The 16,553-nt window shown below is 46.9% G+C and overlaps 2 protein-coding genes across 2 annotated transcripts in view; both read right to left on the bottom strand.

Moving 5' to 3' along the window:
• Positions 1 to 712: 712 nt before the first annotated feature.
• Positions 713 to 3,916, bottom strand: LOC137610713 (eukaryotic translation initiation factor 5A-1-like). Its single transcript, XM_068338480.1, has 5 exons — positions 3,758 to 3,916; positions 2,768 to 2,942; positions 2,589 to 2,693; positions 1,900 to 2,031; positions 713 to 1,709 (listed from the first exon to the last, which is right to left on the bottom strand). The coding sequence occupies exons 2-5, from the start codon at positions 2,930 to 2,932 to the stop codon at positions 1,647 to 1,649; spliced, it is 465 nt and encodes a 154-aa protein (XP_068194581.1). The 5' UTR covers positions 2,933 to 2,942; positions 3,758 to 3,916; the 3' UTR covers positions 713 to 1,646.
• An 827-nt stretch (positions 3,917 to 4,743) lies between these two features.
• The window catches only part of LOC137610714 (TRAF2 and NCK-interacting protein kinase-like), a 34,828-nt gene continuing 23,018 nt past the window's right edge, over positions 4,744 to 16,553 (bottom strand). Inside the window, 24 exon segments of the mRNA XM_068338481.1 lie at positions 4,744 to 5,363; positions 5,441 to 5,644; positions 5,990 to 6,091; positions 6,445 to 6,549; positions 6,632 to 6,712; positions 7,151 to 7,257; positions 7,378 to 7,540; positions 7,635 to 7,750; positions 7,943 to 8,067; positions 8,154 to 8,362; positions 11,491 to 11,714; positions 12,188 to 12,347; positions 12,548 to 12,697; positions 12,766 to 12,866; positions 12,966 to 13,100; positions 13,181 to 13,324; positions 13,535 to 13,705; positions 14,229 to 14,328; positions 14,428 to 14,580; positions 14,655 to 14,757; positions 14,848 to 14,954; positions 15,142 to 15,210; positions 15,835 to 15,858; positions 15,952 to 16,049. Of these exon segments, the coding sequence (XP_068194582.1) occupies positions 5,163 to 5,363; positions 5,441 to 5,644; positions 5,990 to 6,091; positions 6,445 to 6,549; positions 6,632 to 6,712; positions 7,151 to 7,257; positions 7,378 to 7,540; positions 7,635 to 7,750; positions 7,943 to 8,067; positions 8,154 to 8,362; positions 11,491 to 11,714; positions 12,188 to 12,347; positions 12,548 to 12,697; positions 12,766 to 12,866; positions 12,966 to 13,100; positions 13,181 to 13,324; positions 13,535 to 13,705; positions 14,229 to 14,328; positions 14,428 to 14,580; positions 14,655 to 14,757; positions 14,848 to 14,954; positions 15,142 to 15,210; positions 15,835 to 15,858; positions 15,952 to 16,049 (3,152 nt within the window). The 3' untranslated portion in view covers positions 4,744 to 5,162.

The following is a 16,553-nucleotide window of genomic DNA, read 5'->3' as shown; positions in this document are numbered from 1 at the left end:
GTAGAAACTGGTTTCTATTCTCCCTTCTTGTGTTGGTTTGGTGTCCCTGAAGGCACCACGATCTGTCCAACAGCTCCACTCACAACCGGAAAAAGGAGATCATTTGCCACCATCCAGAACATCTGACGACCTTCTCACCTCAGTTTGGGAAGTGATGGAGGAAACGGAAACCAGGAAATGGAATGAATCAACTTTATTACACTATTAAACATTGAAATATTAAACTTTATTAACCACCCGGAGGGTAAATTATTTTAATGTTTACAAAAGAGAGTTTTTAGTAATTAAACTTGTGTTACCTCCTGTAGGTGATCTTAAAGAGAACAGTTTTTATTTTTTGAGTTGTGGGGGGCGGCGGTATATCAATTCATGGTGACACTTTAACACATTGAATTTCTGTTTCCATGCATCCACTAACCCTTTTTTGTCATCTTTATTATTTTTTAACAAATTCTTAAATTGATATTTAATATATTCATATTTCCTTTTTCCCTTAGACGGAAAGTGTTTTCACATTCACCCTCATTGTATTATAAAAACAAGAAATTGTTAGATATGAGGAAGCTGAAGACGATGTTTCTCTGCCACCTAGTGGCCATTTGAAGGTAATACAGGTTTCTCATTAAATCGTTATTTATTGATTCCACATCCAACACCTGTGAGTGAAAAAAAAACAACCCCGAAATCTTCACAAGAAAACAGCTGACAAATGTCTCCTAAAATCAGGATGAACTTTATTTGACCTCTTTGAAACAGACAGCAGCAGAACGTTATTGACAACAGAAGAGTCGGTTCATGTAACGTTAAAAAGGATAAATGACAAAGACAGTTCGTAACAGGAGGAGAGACCTAAACCCAGCCCGGAAGGGGAACAGCGAAGACTGGGAACACCGTTATTCCCAGTCTGAAGTCAGTTCTGGTGGAAACAGAACACCTCGCTAATGCTAATGTCGTCCGCCAACGACAGTCCCAGTAAAAGCTGTGTGCAGATGTAGATGTGTGCAATTTTTTAAATTTAAACACTCCTTTCAGTCATACACCCCCCCCCCACACACACACACACAAAAAAAGCCTACAACCCAAACATACATCCACCTACTGATACTGGGCACCAGAAACGATTAAATGACTGTTAGACAAAGAAGAGGACGTCAGTCAGCTGATTCATAATGACTCCGCGTTCTGAAGTTCTTTTTTATGAGGTCATTACGCTGCGCTGACTACACTGGTGACATCATCATTCTGTGTTTAACAGCCCAGCAAAGCCTGAGAGAGAGAAAAAAAAAGGCTCAGAGGACAGAAACGTTCAAACTAGACTAGATCCGACGGTTTGCATTGGAGAGTTGTGGGTAATAAAAGGAGCATGATTGCAGTACAAATGAAGACGCCAAATTAAAAATACATTTCAAAAACGACTTAAAAAAGTAACACAAACTGGAAGACGACACACTTTAACGACAACGTGGATTCCTAAAACGTGATCGGGAACAGTTGCAGAGCCGATGTGCCACTACCGGTGGGTTCATCGATTGAAAGAGAACCCCAGTCGGCCCTCAGCTGGCGGTCTGGTTGAAGAGCCCGACCCCGTCACGCGGTTTGGTGAAGCTTCAGAGAGGAGTGTGAGGTCTCCAGCGCCGTCCAGGAATTTAAGGATTCATATTCTTGATGCCGCATATCTGCTCTTCATCCATCGCCTGTAGCACCGTGACCTGGGAAGAGGAACACATGACACGGCTCTAAGGTCAGACGGGTACACGAGTATCTGGACCAATCAGGTGCTGTTTTCTGTACACACATATTAGACACAACACACCATCGTCTTAATTTTGTAAATAAACAAAGACGTCACCCTCAGGCGTTCCGAGTACATAGGACGGAGATGTTTTCACCAGAACTCACCATGAAGGTATCGCTGTTTTCACAGCGTGTCTTGATATCTTGGCCTAAGTCGTTTTCCGGCAGCTTGAGGTCATCTTTTTGAGTTCCGTCGTCGCTTAGCAGGTTAACGTAGCCGTCCTCGACTCCAATACACTGAACGGAATGAGAAGCAACAATACGAGTGACCGGATGTGACTGAGAACGACCAGCAGCGGCCAATAGTAAGCAGAGAAGAGGGCGTGGCATGCTTGTTACAACACGCGTCACTTCATTGTAATTGACTCATTCGCTTCCGGTTATTTGTACCAATCAATCTAATGATTGTCCAAGTTTGAACTTTTGAATCTCAAAGCATTTCAGTAAGTACACTATGAAGGGTTAAACAAAACGGAGCCTCAGGGCAAATCCTAGTGTCCTTTTTCTTTATTTTAAAACGACTACAATCCCAAGCCGCCTCCTGCTTGGCCACCGAAAACCAGTCCAACCAGTTCAGAACCTGCAAATCATTTCACAACTGCTGAAGAGACAATTACCCTCGGGTGGAACACGCCCAATTACCAGTAAAATGAAAATTCTTCCAGTTGTTAAAAAAAAAACTCCAAAAAAAACAACGATGTAAAAATATTTACGGCTCAAACAAAGAAACGTTTCCAGTAGAGGCACGTTTTCTCCTGACAGAAACCAGCACTTGATGAATGAATGACTCTCACCTGATAATCGGTCCTTTTCACATTCGGGACTTCCATGTTGTGAGTGGACGGGCAGATATCTTCGTACCTCTTGTTAGTGAAGATGCACATTCCAATGAGGTGAACCTGGGAAAACAGGAGTGATCAAAACCTTGAGAATAATTTAACATGCCACGGGCCCTGCATTCCACAGGTTTTACCTTGGCGTGCCCGTGCTTGCCGGTCTTGGAGGTAGACATCTCCACGATCTTACATGGGCGGTTTCTCAGCATAACGTATTCGTTCTTTCTCAGCGCCGAGCACTGCTTCGGGTACGTATTCGAGGCCCCGGAGCTGGCGGACGAGAAATTCACTTCATCCATCATGGTCGACCAGCTGTCGGGGGAGAGAGAGAGAGAACAGAATCACCATCAGCTAGATCTATTAGTCATGTCTGCGCAATCAAACAAGGAACGTGACTCTTAGGTGTTAAATTTGATGTGTAAAAAAATCGACCAAAACTAATGATCAGTCAAATCTAACATTCAAATCTAACAGTCAAATGACGCGAACAATCACCATTGATCGGTTATCGATTTGAATTAGCAACGACTTCAATCAAAAGATGACGTCAGAATGACGTGTTTCTTAATTCGGGCTAAATTGAAACGGAAAGACGTCAACTAAAAGCGCCCTTTTTTTAAAAAAAAAAAATTTCATGACGTCACTTACAGGCTAATACTCAACTTGATCAGAGATATCGATCCCTGCTCTAATGAATCCATTCACTGCCACGTTAGCATCTATGCTAACTCTTTCAGCCATATTGCCACACGCTGTTTTTTTTTTTTTTTTTTTTTTAAATAGAGACTTCCTTAGCTGAGTTAGCTTAAAAACTGTTAATACAACACAATTAACGAGTTTTGTTCGGTCGGGGGTGGGGGGTGGGGGGGTGAGAGTTTAATAAACTAAAGTGGATGTTTTAGCAGCTAGCTGACGAGGTTAGCTTTAGCCTCCACTTAGCTCGTCTCTCTGTTGTTGCTAACGCGTTAATAGCCACACCCATCGGTTGTTGTTCAAAAGCTGCCGTTAATCATTAACGGGCCGGGGGGGGGGCTGCTGAAGCTGCCGTTAAACGGGACGTTAAGACATTACGTAACTCAACCCCCCCGCCGCCGCCGCCGCCGCTCCGAGCCGCTCCGATAACTCACCTTACGTCCCGCTCACACCGAAGAAAGGAAGTCACACCTGACACGTCCGGGTTTTGTTCCGCAGGTAGATGTCACGGGGCTCCGGTGACGTCGGCGGCAGGGGTGGGGCTTGCGACCAGGAGACGCGGAAGTTGGCAGAAGTGGAAGTGTCTGATTGGCTGGTGTGGATCGTGATTGGTTAGAAGTGTTGGAGGTGAGGAACGGTGATTGGTCAGAGTCAGGAAGAGCTAATCGGATGGATGGATGGATGGATGGATGGATGGATGGATGGATGGATGGATGATAGATAGATAGATAGATAGATAGATAGATAGATAGATAGATAGATAGATAGATAGATAGATAGATAGATAGATAGATAGATAGATAGATAGATAGATAGATAGATAGATAGATAGATAGATAGATAGATAGATAGATAGATAGATAGATAGATAAAGGATTGAGTCATCAAAGACTGCGGTCAGGAAAACACTTTAAGATGTCTTTAAAATTGATTATTAACAACCAATCAATAGCTGATTCTATCTGAAACACTCAATTATGGGTGCGGTTTCATCATTTTGCTCCGTCTGTCTGTCTGTCTGTCTGTCTGTCTGTCTGTCTGTCTGTCTGTCTGTCTGTCTGTCTGTCTGTCTGTCTGTCTGTCTGTCTGTCTGTCTATCTATCTATCTATCTATCTATCTATCTATCTATCTATCTATCCATCCATCCATATCCATATCCATATGCGACTTAGCATGTTCTCCCCGTGTCTGCGTGGGTTCTCTCCGGGTTCTCCGGCTTCCTCCCACTTCCTAAAGCATGCGCTTTGATTGGCCGGTCCCGAATTGCCCGTAGGAGTGTGTTTGTATGTCTTTGTATGTGTTTCTGCTGTGCACTGACGTCATGCCCGGAGCGTCCCCCGCCTCACGCCCTATGCCAGTTGAGATAGGCTCCTGCTTCCCGTGACCCGCTACAGCGGATACAGTGGAGGTACATGAAAATGAATGAATAATTACTTTATGAGAACTATTTCCAGCTAGACATGACATAAAAATCACCAGAGAAAAAGCATAAAAATCACAGATGGAGCTGCAAGGCTAACGATATTAGCAACCAATCACACTCCAGTAGTGAGTTATAATACTGCATTGAACACTGATTGGATGTTAACACTACTCCATATAACGTCAAGTCAATGAGTCCGTTTAATTAGGATATCTAAGTATATAAAAATGTCCATACGACTGCACTTGTCTCATCTACAGCTTATTCTTCTGCTTAGCAGGTCATGTTTTTTTATCCAGTATTTATTCATTATGTAATGCCTGAGGGTTGCTTGAGCCTGCTTACTTTCTAGCTTTTGCAATGCTACAGGATACTTTAAGACGTTTGGTGATGTGTTCGCATTCAATCAGAACTTTCAAGCCTCCGTGGAAGTTCTGAGTTGCTGTAACTCATCGATGTCTTTAGGAGTGTCCGCCTTTTTCCGTCCCGTCTGGAAAGCAGCGGCGATTTCCTCAAAGGTTTTGGCCTTGGTCTCAGGAACCCGCAGGTACGTGAACACTGTGAAGCCGAGCAGGAGCGCGGCAAACAGGATGAACACGTACGGACCCAACCAATCCTGAAGAGGCAGGGGTAAAGTCAGGGTTTACCCTGCTTGAACGCCGACGGGATGTGCTGCCGCGTGTCTGACGTTACCTGGATGTAGGAAAAGGTCATGCCTACGATGAAGTTGCTGGTCCAGTTGCAGCAACCAGCCAGGGCGATGGCCGCCGGTCGCGGCCCCTGACTGAACAGCTCGGCGACGATGAACCATGGAATGGGACCGGGACCGAGCTCAAAGAAACTGACGAAGAGGAAGGTAGCCGTCATGTTGACGTAGCTCATCCACACATACTCAGCCTGGAGGGTTATTGAGAAGAGGCAAAGGCTATTTTAATGCTCTGAGCTGATGCAAGCTAACGTCAGCGATCATCAATACTGGGTAAATACTCTTGAGCTAACATTTGCTCATGTCAGCTAACAATACTCTGAGCAATAACGTACATTGCTTGTTCGTTGTTGTAGTCACACCAAAAGACGGAAAACACCCCAACTAAACCAATAAGGCTATCTGAGGAGAACCCAATGTTCTTAATATAACTAGCTAGCCAACAAAACACCTTCATTGACCTATTCTCCAACGGTTCCCTGCTTTTCGTTGGTTCAGTTCCCCTTGCTGATTGATTAAGTTGTCATTGAACTTACCTGGAGTTTGAGGCCCACCGTCATGGCAACAGCACAGCAGCACATTCCTCCCAGTCCGGCCATCATCATGGTGCGTCTGCCAGCCTTGTCAACCAGCGCAACCTGGATCGTACAAAGAACGCCAACGTTCATTCATGGTTTGGTCTCAAAATGTGTGTGCAAGTTCCTGAAGGTTGAACCTGAACTCTGACTTAAGTCTTTGAGGTCACAGGAGTGGAGTCAAAGTCAGTATTATGGGGTCTTACACCAGGTAACCTTGTCTTGTTAGCAACCCATCTCTTAACAAAGTATCTGAACTCCACACCCCTCAGGCAGAACAATAGAAACCTCTTAGATGAAACGTTTCAGACCCTAAACAGAATCCAGATTATCCAATTTGACCCTGAAGGACCACCAGGACCTGACAGAGGAGGACCCACACCCATGTGTGTGTATTTTATGGTGCAGCCACTCACAGACACCAGTGTGAAGACTGTGTTGATCGCACCGACTCCAATAGTAGCATAGACTGGCTGACTGATCCCGGCTTCCGTGAATATGCTCGTAGAATAATAAAAGATCTGGATAATGAAACATATGTGTGATTACACAATCAATCAACAACCAATCAAGAATCAATGCATCCATCCTGACTCTACTCACAGCATTGATTCCAGACAGCTGCTGGGACAGATGCAACATGACGGCAACGGTCAGCTGCTTCCTGTACACGGAGGAGCAGATCTGGGAAAGAAAACCAGAAACAGAGACTTTCAGTCACTTCCTGGAGATAACCTTCTGGAGAAGTCTCCCTCCTTTTTCTGAGATTTGCTTCTTTGATATGTTCTAATCTGGACGGGATGTTTGTGCAACGGGTCTAGGGTTCAGATCCACCTGAGAAACCGGGACTGGGTTCCCTAAGGGTTTTCCGACTTCCTCCCAACAGAAACTTAGTGTAGCAAACTGGTGACTTTAGACTGACTGTATGTACGTTACGTGAATGTACATTTGATTAGTTGTGTTTCTTCCTATGTGTTTCTGTGATGAACTGGCGACTTGTCCAGGGTGTACCCTGCCTCCTGCCTCTTGCCCCAAGACCCAATCGACTTTATTGGAATAAATTAAGGAACAGAATGTCAAAAAAAGGCAAAACGATTTTCCTCATCCTGTCCAGCAACCCACCAAAGAACGGATGGAGACCCTGGCCTCCCTGTCAGATTCCTCTTTCTCTCTCTTCATCTCTTCCAAGTCAGGAGTCGGATCGTATGAACCTTTCAAACGAAGCAGACCTGCAAAGACACAACCGACGAATACTTAAAGGTAAAAGTTTAGCGATCAAACTTTTTTTTTTTTGAGTTACTGGTCTGGAGAACCTCAGAGACGATGAGTTTTCAGAGTAAATTTCTAACTTCTTCGCGCGTCGTCCTCCTTGCCCAGCAGGATGTAAAGGTAGCGCGGACTCTCAGGACACAGGAACAGCAGGAAGGACTGGAGGATTGCAGGAGCACCGGAGAGACCCAGCAACAGAGGCCACATGTCATCATTACCCAGCAGGAAGTCCAGGCCTAGGACCTACACGACCACATATGGACATTTTAAGAAGCTGCTGCTGCTAGTGTGTGTGTGTGTGTGTGTGTGTGTGTGTGTGTGTGTGCGTGCGCGAGACCTGGCTGATCAGGATGCCAATAACCACACCGAGCTGATGTAATGTCCCCAGGGCCCCTCTGTACGCTTTGGGTGCGATCTCTCCAATATACATGGGCACTAATCCAGACGACAGCCCTGCAGCACAACCGTCTACAGTTAGCATCACGCTGCTATGCTAACTGTTTCTAGTTGTTTAAGTTTTGGAACCTTTCTGAACTTTGTGTTTTGTTATCCAGTCTTGATCACAATTATGCCAAAAAACACACCGTCCAATCAGAATGTAGATAAGCAAAGTTCAAGATAAGGTAAGTTCATGTGAGGTTTTACCGCAGTAAAAACCCATGACAGCCCGGCCTGAGATGACCAGGATGTGAGGCTTCCACATCCTGCAGAAACCCATCAGGAGCCCAGCAGCAATGGCCAGAACGTTGATCATCAGCATCCCCTTCACCCTATCGGAGAGGAGGAGGAAGAGGAGGATGGATACAGACATCATTCCACGTTCGAACCTTCTCTTTTCTTCATTTGTCTTCCTCACCTGCCCTTCAGGTCTCCCATGAATCCCACCAGGAAGGAGGACAGCATGCCGCCAATGGAGAAGATTGCCACCGACAGCGACCAATACATGACCACGGAGGGGTGATGTCCTGCCTCCGAGTGAAGTCGTTCTTCTGTGCTGTTTTCTGATAGGAGAGAAACCTCCTCTGACCACACTCCCAACGAGCGGCCATAATGTTTCTCAATGACCTGTCATGGAACGTCAAAGAGCTGTTATAACCGCCGATTGTGGCGGTCATAACAGCTGTTAAGCACTGGCAGAATAGAAAGCAGACAGACAAGAACCACAATCACAGGAATCAGATCTACAGGAACCAGATCTAGAGGAACCAGATCTACTTGAACCAGATGTACAGGAACCACATCTATAGGAACCACATCTACGAGAACCAGATCTATAAGAACTAGATCTACAGGAACCAAATCTATAGGAACCAGATCTACAGGAACAAGATCTGCTGAATCAAATCTACAGGAACCAGATCTAAAGGAACCAAATCTATAGGAACCAGATCTACGAGAACCAGATCTACAGTTACCAGATCTACAGAAACCAGATCTACAGTAATCAGATCTAAGAGGAACCATCAGGCTGTCAGAGGTGAAGGTCCTCCTCATCCTTCTTTTCAATATCATCAGATTTCAGATAAGAACCTTTCTCAACTCCAAGAGACGTCAGGAAGGTTTTCAGGTCACAACTGGTCATAAATCTTTAAGTCATCAATCAGCGTTTGTGGTCCAAAGAACACGGACTTCTTCTTGTTTTCCTCAATTTAAAGAGATAAACAGAGACAACACCACCACCTTGGGGACATCATTGGTACTGCAGGAAACGTGGCCTATGGGGACTGGTTGGCGGCTCCATGATGGGTCCTTGATCCCTTGTAGAATTGTTATCTACCATCTTCTTATTTTTTTGATGGAGGACCACCAGGTGACGTTATCACGCTAGCGTTGATTAGCACATGCCAAAGTGGAATAATCGTCTGCTGAAGCAGTTAAAGTGGGTCCTACCTGCTGGGGGGCGTTGATGACACCGATGCTGTAGCCGTACTGCAGGGAGCCCAGCACCGCCGTGAACACAGCCAAGACCAGCGTACCCGTGAGCTGCTGCTCCCCCGGAGGTCATCGGGGTCAGGTCAAGACAGGAAGAGAAGACGACGATGATCAAAGGATTGTTTATGATCGCTGATGTTGAATGTATAGATGAGTCACACGAAACACGGGCAGCAGGACGGTTCTTACCTTCCCAGAGTCCATGACAGTCCAGAGTCTCAGCCTGCAGGCTAATGATCAATGAAAGCAGTACGCTTGATCACGCTGTGTCCACACACAGACCCCACACACACACACACACACACACACACACACACACACACACACAATCTCGGGTTTAATCTCAGACACTGATCGAGGAGTCCTGGCGCTTTAAACTTCAATGATTATTGATAATTTTTGATTATATATTAAGATTACCCCTAAATATTGTTCTAAATGTTTCTACTACATGTGCTTCAGTGGAAATTTGTGTGTTTTGAGTGATAATAACATGTTAACACTATCTCTGTTAATGATATACTGCACTGGGGAAAGGACGGGGGGTGGGTGGGGGGGTTCTGTCAACCAGAAGAGAAAAAAAAAGCATCCACAGCAGAGCTCTGTTCTATTTTCATTTATTCTCTTTGACAGTTTTCTATTTTACAAAACAAATAAATCCCCAAACAGGATGTTAATAATGCTCTTTCAAAATAAAATAAAACAGTGGAACAACCATTATCCAATGGGAACAGTGAATTCCAAACATGATAGTATTAGTGCCCCAACACACACACACACACACACACACACACACACACACACACACACACACACACACAGGAAGACAGCGGTTCCTTCAGCTCGGTTCTTTATTGCTAAAACGTCGGCCTGCTTCCCCAAACAGAGTTCAGCTACACAGGAGCAGAGAGCGATTATTATGGGATGAGTGAATCCAGTCGATCCCCACCCACCACAATAGTACAGACATTCATCCCCCTCATCTTCACTACTTTCATCACATCATGTGACTCCCAACGACCTATCGGATACCAAGGAGAGAGCGGCACACACTCGTCGTTGTAGATTGGATGGTTTGAGTCCAACTGGAGCCTCGTGACGCCAACAGAAGCTTAAAATTGCATCATCAGTGTTTAAACAGGTTCAAGGAGACAAATAGTCAATAAAGCTAATCCCACTGACGCCCATCGGACGAGCCAATCAGAGAGGAGCAAGATTGAATCCACAGGTAGTGGCTGACGTCGCCCGTTTGCGAATGCTTGGTGCTCGACTGGTGCACAGCTAAGAATGATGACATCACACGGCTCTGACATCATCACATTTTACGTCAACATAACGAACCAATGAGCGTCTCTGATTTGGAGACTCCGCCTTCATCGACCTTTGATGTGGTATCTCAGGATTTATCAGGACGACGGCTGCTGTTCCAAACACAAGTGATGGCGGCAAAATAGCAGCAATGCGTCTTCAAAATTAATTTTAGTTGATCGGCTTCAATCATTTATTTCATATTGATCACCGGTTAATTATTAAAAAAAACATGGAAACACACTCTGTGTTGATTTGAGCACATTAAAAGTTCACACACTTTTCTAGACGTAGACTTCCCACATCGATTCAAATGACTTGAATGGGACACACACACACGCACACACGCACACACACACACACACACACACACACACACACACACACGTGAAACAGTGATGACCTCAGGTAACCTTACAGTAGCTCTGATACAGCACCTTCAGAGTTTAAAAAGAGGAAGAGGAGTGACAGGACGAGGAAGAACGGACCAGTGATATCATTTTAAAGGGACGTACATCATCATCATCATCATCATCATCACAAACCCCTCCCCCTCAATCATCCCCCCTCCAATCAGTGTTCACCTCTGATGTCATCAAGTCTGAAAACGATTCAGTGGAAGTATCCGACCTCTTGATGAGAAACACCCGACAGAAATGGACCGGGGGCAGACGAATGGGGGGGGGGGGTGACGAAGATGGGTGGAGGCAGGGGCAGATGGACAGGAGACGGCGTTTCCCGTTCGGCGTGAGGCTACGCTAACACGTCGGTCCTCTCCGCCGCGATGGGTTGTCACCATCAGTCGGGTTCATGTGTCAGACGTGCGGTCATCCGACCAGCCAATAGGAGAGTGAGGCAGAGCAGGCGGTGGGAGGAGCCATCACCAGTTCATCATGGAGTTCCTGTTGAGGGTCATGAAGAAGACCTGGCTGCTTCCTCCTGAACGCACTGACGCGAAGAACACCTGCAGAGACGGAGCATTAATGTGTGTGTAAACAAACACACACACACACACACACACTCACACACACACTCACCTTGTCGTTTCGCTCACAGAGGAATTTGAGCCTCTGAGCTCTCTTGTGCATGAATACCCCGTCCAGGTGACCCGTCTCCACAGACCGGATCTCTATGGCTTTCTCCCCCCAGCCCATAATCTGGTTGGAGTGGATATACGCTGTGAATAAAAAAAATAGAAATTAAAAAAAAAAAAAAAAAAGAGCATTAAAACCACCAAAACACCCCACAGGGCATCAAAAACTGTGGAGGTAATACTTCTGTAAGCCACCAGAGGGCGGCAAAGAACAAGAAAATAACCACAAACATTCCTTTGTCTATTTTCTTTCTCATTTCCTGTCTTAATCCGCATTCTCTCTATCCCCATTTTTCTTTTCCTTCTCTTTATTCCAGTCTGTTTTATTCTCTCTATCCCTGTCTTTCTTATTCTATGTTGTCCACTCTTTTCCTTCTCTCTATCTCTTTCTTTCTCTAGGAGGCTGATCAAACATAAAATGATTTCGGAATTCAATTCATCCTCAAATGAACCCACAATCACTGAATTTTAAACTGCGCATACACACACACACACACACACACACACACACACACACACACACACATACACACACACACACACACACACACACGCACCGACGGAGGTGGGCATCTCGCCCCATTGCAGCACCACGTCTTTGGTGATGCGTCCATAGGTGTTGACGTAGACGCCCTCATCCTCGTAGCACAGCAGCATCTCCATCCCATCCGTCTTGGGGAGAACCACAATGGCATGGGGGGTCACCTGACTCTGGATCTGTAACGGATAGGCGAGATTAGGGGCTTTAACTAAACCTGGATGACAATCTGTTAGATTAAAACCTCTATTTACATTGATTTCTGGTTTGTTTAGTTGAACACACAGAGGAAACACACGACCTGTCAGTCAGAACTGAGGGTTTAAACTACACAGATATCCGACGTGAGCAGAACCTGCTGACATCACAACAAACTCACATGTGACGGGACGTAGATGTCATACGGGTTGCCCGAGTCCACGTCGATGACGTGGAAGCCCATGCTGGAGCCGTAGATGACCTTTAACCTCTGACCCTCCTCCACCGTGAGGTCGACCAGCTGAGGCCGATGCTGCAGTTCAGTGAAAGACTGGAAGGGAAGAGAACCGGTGAGCATCCGTCCCGTCGTGAAGCGCCTTCATGCCGGTGCCGCCGTACCTTAAAGGCCATGAACTTGTGGTAGGGTTTAGGAGCCCAGGCGTAGATCTCCACCGCGTTCTTCAGGGCGATCACCAGGAACTTGATCCTCTCGTACTTAACTGAAAGGTGAGAACCAAGAAACACCTTCAGGTCCCTCCTGAGAACCAGACTAGAACTAGACCAGAACCACCAACCAGGATACGATCACAGGTGCTTACCGACTTTATAATGCACACAGCCCTCTAGATCTCCCACAGTGATCCAGCCCTGTTTCTTCTCCACCTCTGGGTCGTTGTGTAGGATCCGGTTGCGGAGCCACGACAGGTAGTAGACCCGCAGCTTATTCTTCTTTCCTGAGAACAGAGCTAGAATGGATCAGATTCTCTGGAGGAAGAGGAGAACCAAACACCTCCTGTTCCTACGTTGGACCTACCAGATATGGTGACCAGCACGTTGAGCCCCTCCAGGACGTCCATCTGCAGGAACCTCCGTCTGGTGATCAGGTTGTAGACCTTTCCTTGTCCACTGCGGTCCAGCAGCATGAGGCCGTTCTCCGTTCCCACCAGGAGGTTCACGCCTAGACAGATGGCAGAGTTAAAACCAGACCAGAAGAGACCAGCAGAGACCAGCAGAGACCAGTATAGACTAACAGAGACCAGAAGAGACCAGAAGAGACCAGAAAAGAACAGCAGAGACCAGCAGAAACCAAAAAAGACCAGCAGAGACCATTAAAGACAAGTAGAGACCAGCAGAGACCAGTAGAGACCAGTAAAGACCACAGACTCACCCCACAGCGCCGCACACAGGATCTCAGAGTTGAAGCGTTTCTTGTATTTGCGGATCTCGGGCGTGTCGCTGTGAGGTCGGATGTTGGTCGGGTTCACGTTGACCACAGAGATCTTTCTGGCTTCGTTTAGTCTGGCCTGCTCCTGCCTCAGCAGCTCGTTAGCAAACATCGCTAAGATAGGAGACGAAGATGGAGACAAAGACGCACAAAGAATTAATTTTTGTAGTAGACAAACAATTGTCTGTCTTTCACAGACCTGCGGCCCAAGGGCCAAATCTGGCCCTTTGTACATCCATGCCCGGCCCACGTGACAGGGTATACAAATTAAACAAATTAAATAAACAAATTAAATAAATTAAACAACTCAATTTCAAGTAGCTTAATATAAATAGTCCCAGAGTGTTCTATTCTTCCGATAATCAGCTATTCAAAATATTAAAATTTACTATATTTTGCAACGGAAGAAAGTTTAGCAGAATTAAATTCAAGTTATTGTTGATGTTGCCCTCTGATGCAATTAAAATTGCCCACCCTGGTCTATTATCTATCTGCTTGATCAATAGCTGCGTTGCCCCCAGTGGTTTCCGCTGGAACTGCGCCGTTGCGTCCGTTTCACCCGTGTTGGTAATATTAGGTTGCCAGTTTGCGTATTTGTTCATGTTATTGAGTGTAAATTGTTAAAAGGTTTATTTACCCGCGGCGGAGTTCTCGTCATCGTTTTCATCTGGTGAGGTTTGGTAGACCCGAGAATCGACAAATGGCGTGAAGGACGCTTTGGACCCGCCCACACCGAACTGTGAGAGAGAAGAATAGAAAAAAATGTTTAATTATTTTACTGATTTTAAAAATTTAAACATGAGTATTTAATTATATGTGCGGGGGGCGTGTCCGACCTCAGAAACGTCTCCCAGGTCACGCAGGCCCGTGGTGGGCGAGGCCGATGGCGAGTTGCTCTGCTGCAGGAGGTCAGGGAGGTTCCCCACGTTACCGTGGTTACCGAAGCCGTTGCTCTCGGTGTGGCTGCCCCGCCTCCTCCTCTCCTCCGCCTGACGGAAACAAAGAGACGTTTGAGGAGCGTCCAGAGGAAGCAGAGAGGGAGAGGAGGGCGAGCCTTCATCACCTCTCTCACCACCAGAGTCCCGTCCTTGGAGCTGTGGTAAGCTTCTCCCAGCGCGTCGTCTCTCAGGCCGCCGTACGACTCGCCGCTGTTCTGCGCCGCCGGCCTGAAACGCAGGAACACCCGAGAGTCAAGGGACGACCTCCAGGACACCGCAGAAGAAGAAACAGAGGGGGTGGAGGGGGTGGGGACTTACATGATACGGGGGATGTTGCTAACGGCAACAGTTCCATCCTGTCCCACTGTCTCGCCGTCATCGTCGCTGCTGTCGGTGTCCTCGCTGGAGGATGAGTAGTCCGTCACCTTCATGAGGAAGAGCAAGGTGAACACAGTGATGAAGAGGCTGCTGAAGTAAGGGGGGGTAAAGTGTTGTGGGGGGGTGGGGTAGGGGGTCAGGTGTTGGGGGGTCATGGTACACCTAAAGATAGATATTTTCATTGTGTCATGTAGGGGTGTTGGGGGTCGGTCCGGGTTCATTAGCCCCGCCCACCTTGACTGGGGGTCTGCTGCCCTCCTCCACCCTCAGCTCCCTGAGCTCCTTCGCCAACGCGCTGAGGTCCTGCAGAGAGGAGGAGCAGGAGAAGAGGAGTCATCACTTCTGTCTCCTCCAAATCTCAACCGGAAGAGACCAAACGAGGATGAGGGGAGCAAAAGGGGTGGGGGTGGGGGTGGCGGGGGGGGGGGCAAACCATCATGACAGGAGGATTCTGGCTAAAACGAAAGAAAGCAGCTCATCTGAGGCGACACGTTCAGTCCGTGACGTCCCAGATCAGCGCTAACGAACACCCCCATGCCAACAGGCCCGTGGTTCCTCCCCTCACCCCCCCCCCTCCCATTCCAACCCAACTGATGGATCGGACCAAATCATGCGGAGGGGTGTCGGGGGCATCATACACGGTGGGCTTACCAGCTCCTCCTGACCAGTAACCGTGACAACAAAGAAACAGGAAAAGAGATTCAGAGACTGTTCAGGTGTTCTTCACACACACACACACACACACACACACACACACACACACACACACACACACACACACACACACACACACACACTGTGGTCAGAAAAGCCTCAGGTTTGATTTTAAAGGGACAGACGTGATCGTCTGACGCTTCACCATGCTAGTAAAGGGGGGGGGGGCTCTGAGGAGCGAGGGATGAAAGAAAGAGTCTCAGAGTCACTGACCTCATCTATGGCTTTCTTATAGCTCTGAAGAACGAAGGGAGGAAGAGAGAGAGATAAAGAAGCAGATGAAGAAGAGATCTGATTCCCACGGGATCGTAGACACAGAGAGAGACTCACTGCAGGTCTGCTGGGGCGGGCCGACTCACGCCCCTCCTCCTGTTTGGGTTTGGTCTCCTGATTGGCTGCTGGAGGGGAACCTTTCTGCTTCGCTTGACCTGGAACACGCGTTAAGAAAGGAAACGCTCCATCAGAGAGAGTTTAGTGATGCAACGCACTCTGATGGCTTCATCATCACATTTCACTCTACGAACCTGGACTGTTTCACTGTGTGAACCTGGACTGTTTCACTGTGTGAACCTGGACTGTTTCACTGTGTGAACCTGGACTGTTTCACTGTGTGAACCTGGACTGTTTCACTGTGTGAACCTGGACTGTTTCACTGTGTGCACCTGGACTGTTTCACTGTACGAACCTGGACTGTTTCACTGTACGAACCTGGACTGTTTCACTGTGTGAACCTGGACTGTTTGGGACGCTCTGGATGTGTAGAAATGCCCTAAAAGAAGCCAGCAATCTATTGATCATTGATTGATTGATTGATTGATTGATTGATTGATTGATTGATTGATTGATTGGAGCTCTGCTACTGTTCCCTCCCCCTCTCCGTCATCTGATTGGCTCTGACGTGGTGAACCTTTCTCCCTGCCAGCCGTTCGTCA

The sequence above is a fragment of the Antennarius striatus genome, chromosome 17 (genome assembly GCF_040054535.1).
Source record: "Antennarius striatus isolate MH-2024 chromosome 17, ASM4005453v1, whole genome shotgun sequence".
Taxonomy (NCBI): domain Eukaryota; kingdom Metazoa; phylum Chordata; class Actinopteri; order Lophiiformes; family Antennariidae; genus Antennarius; species Antennarius striatus.
Note: the sequence above shows the minus strand (reverse complement) of the source record. Positions and strands in the feature narration are given on the sequence as shown.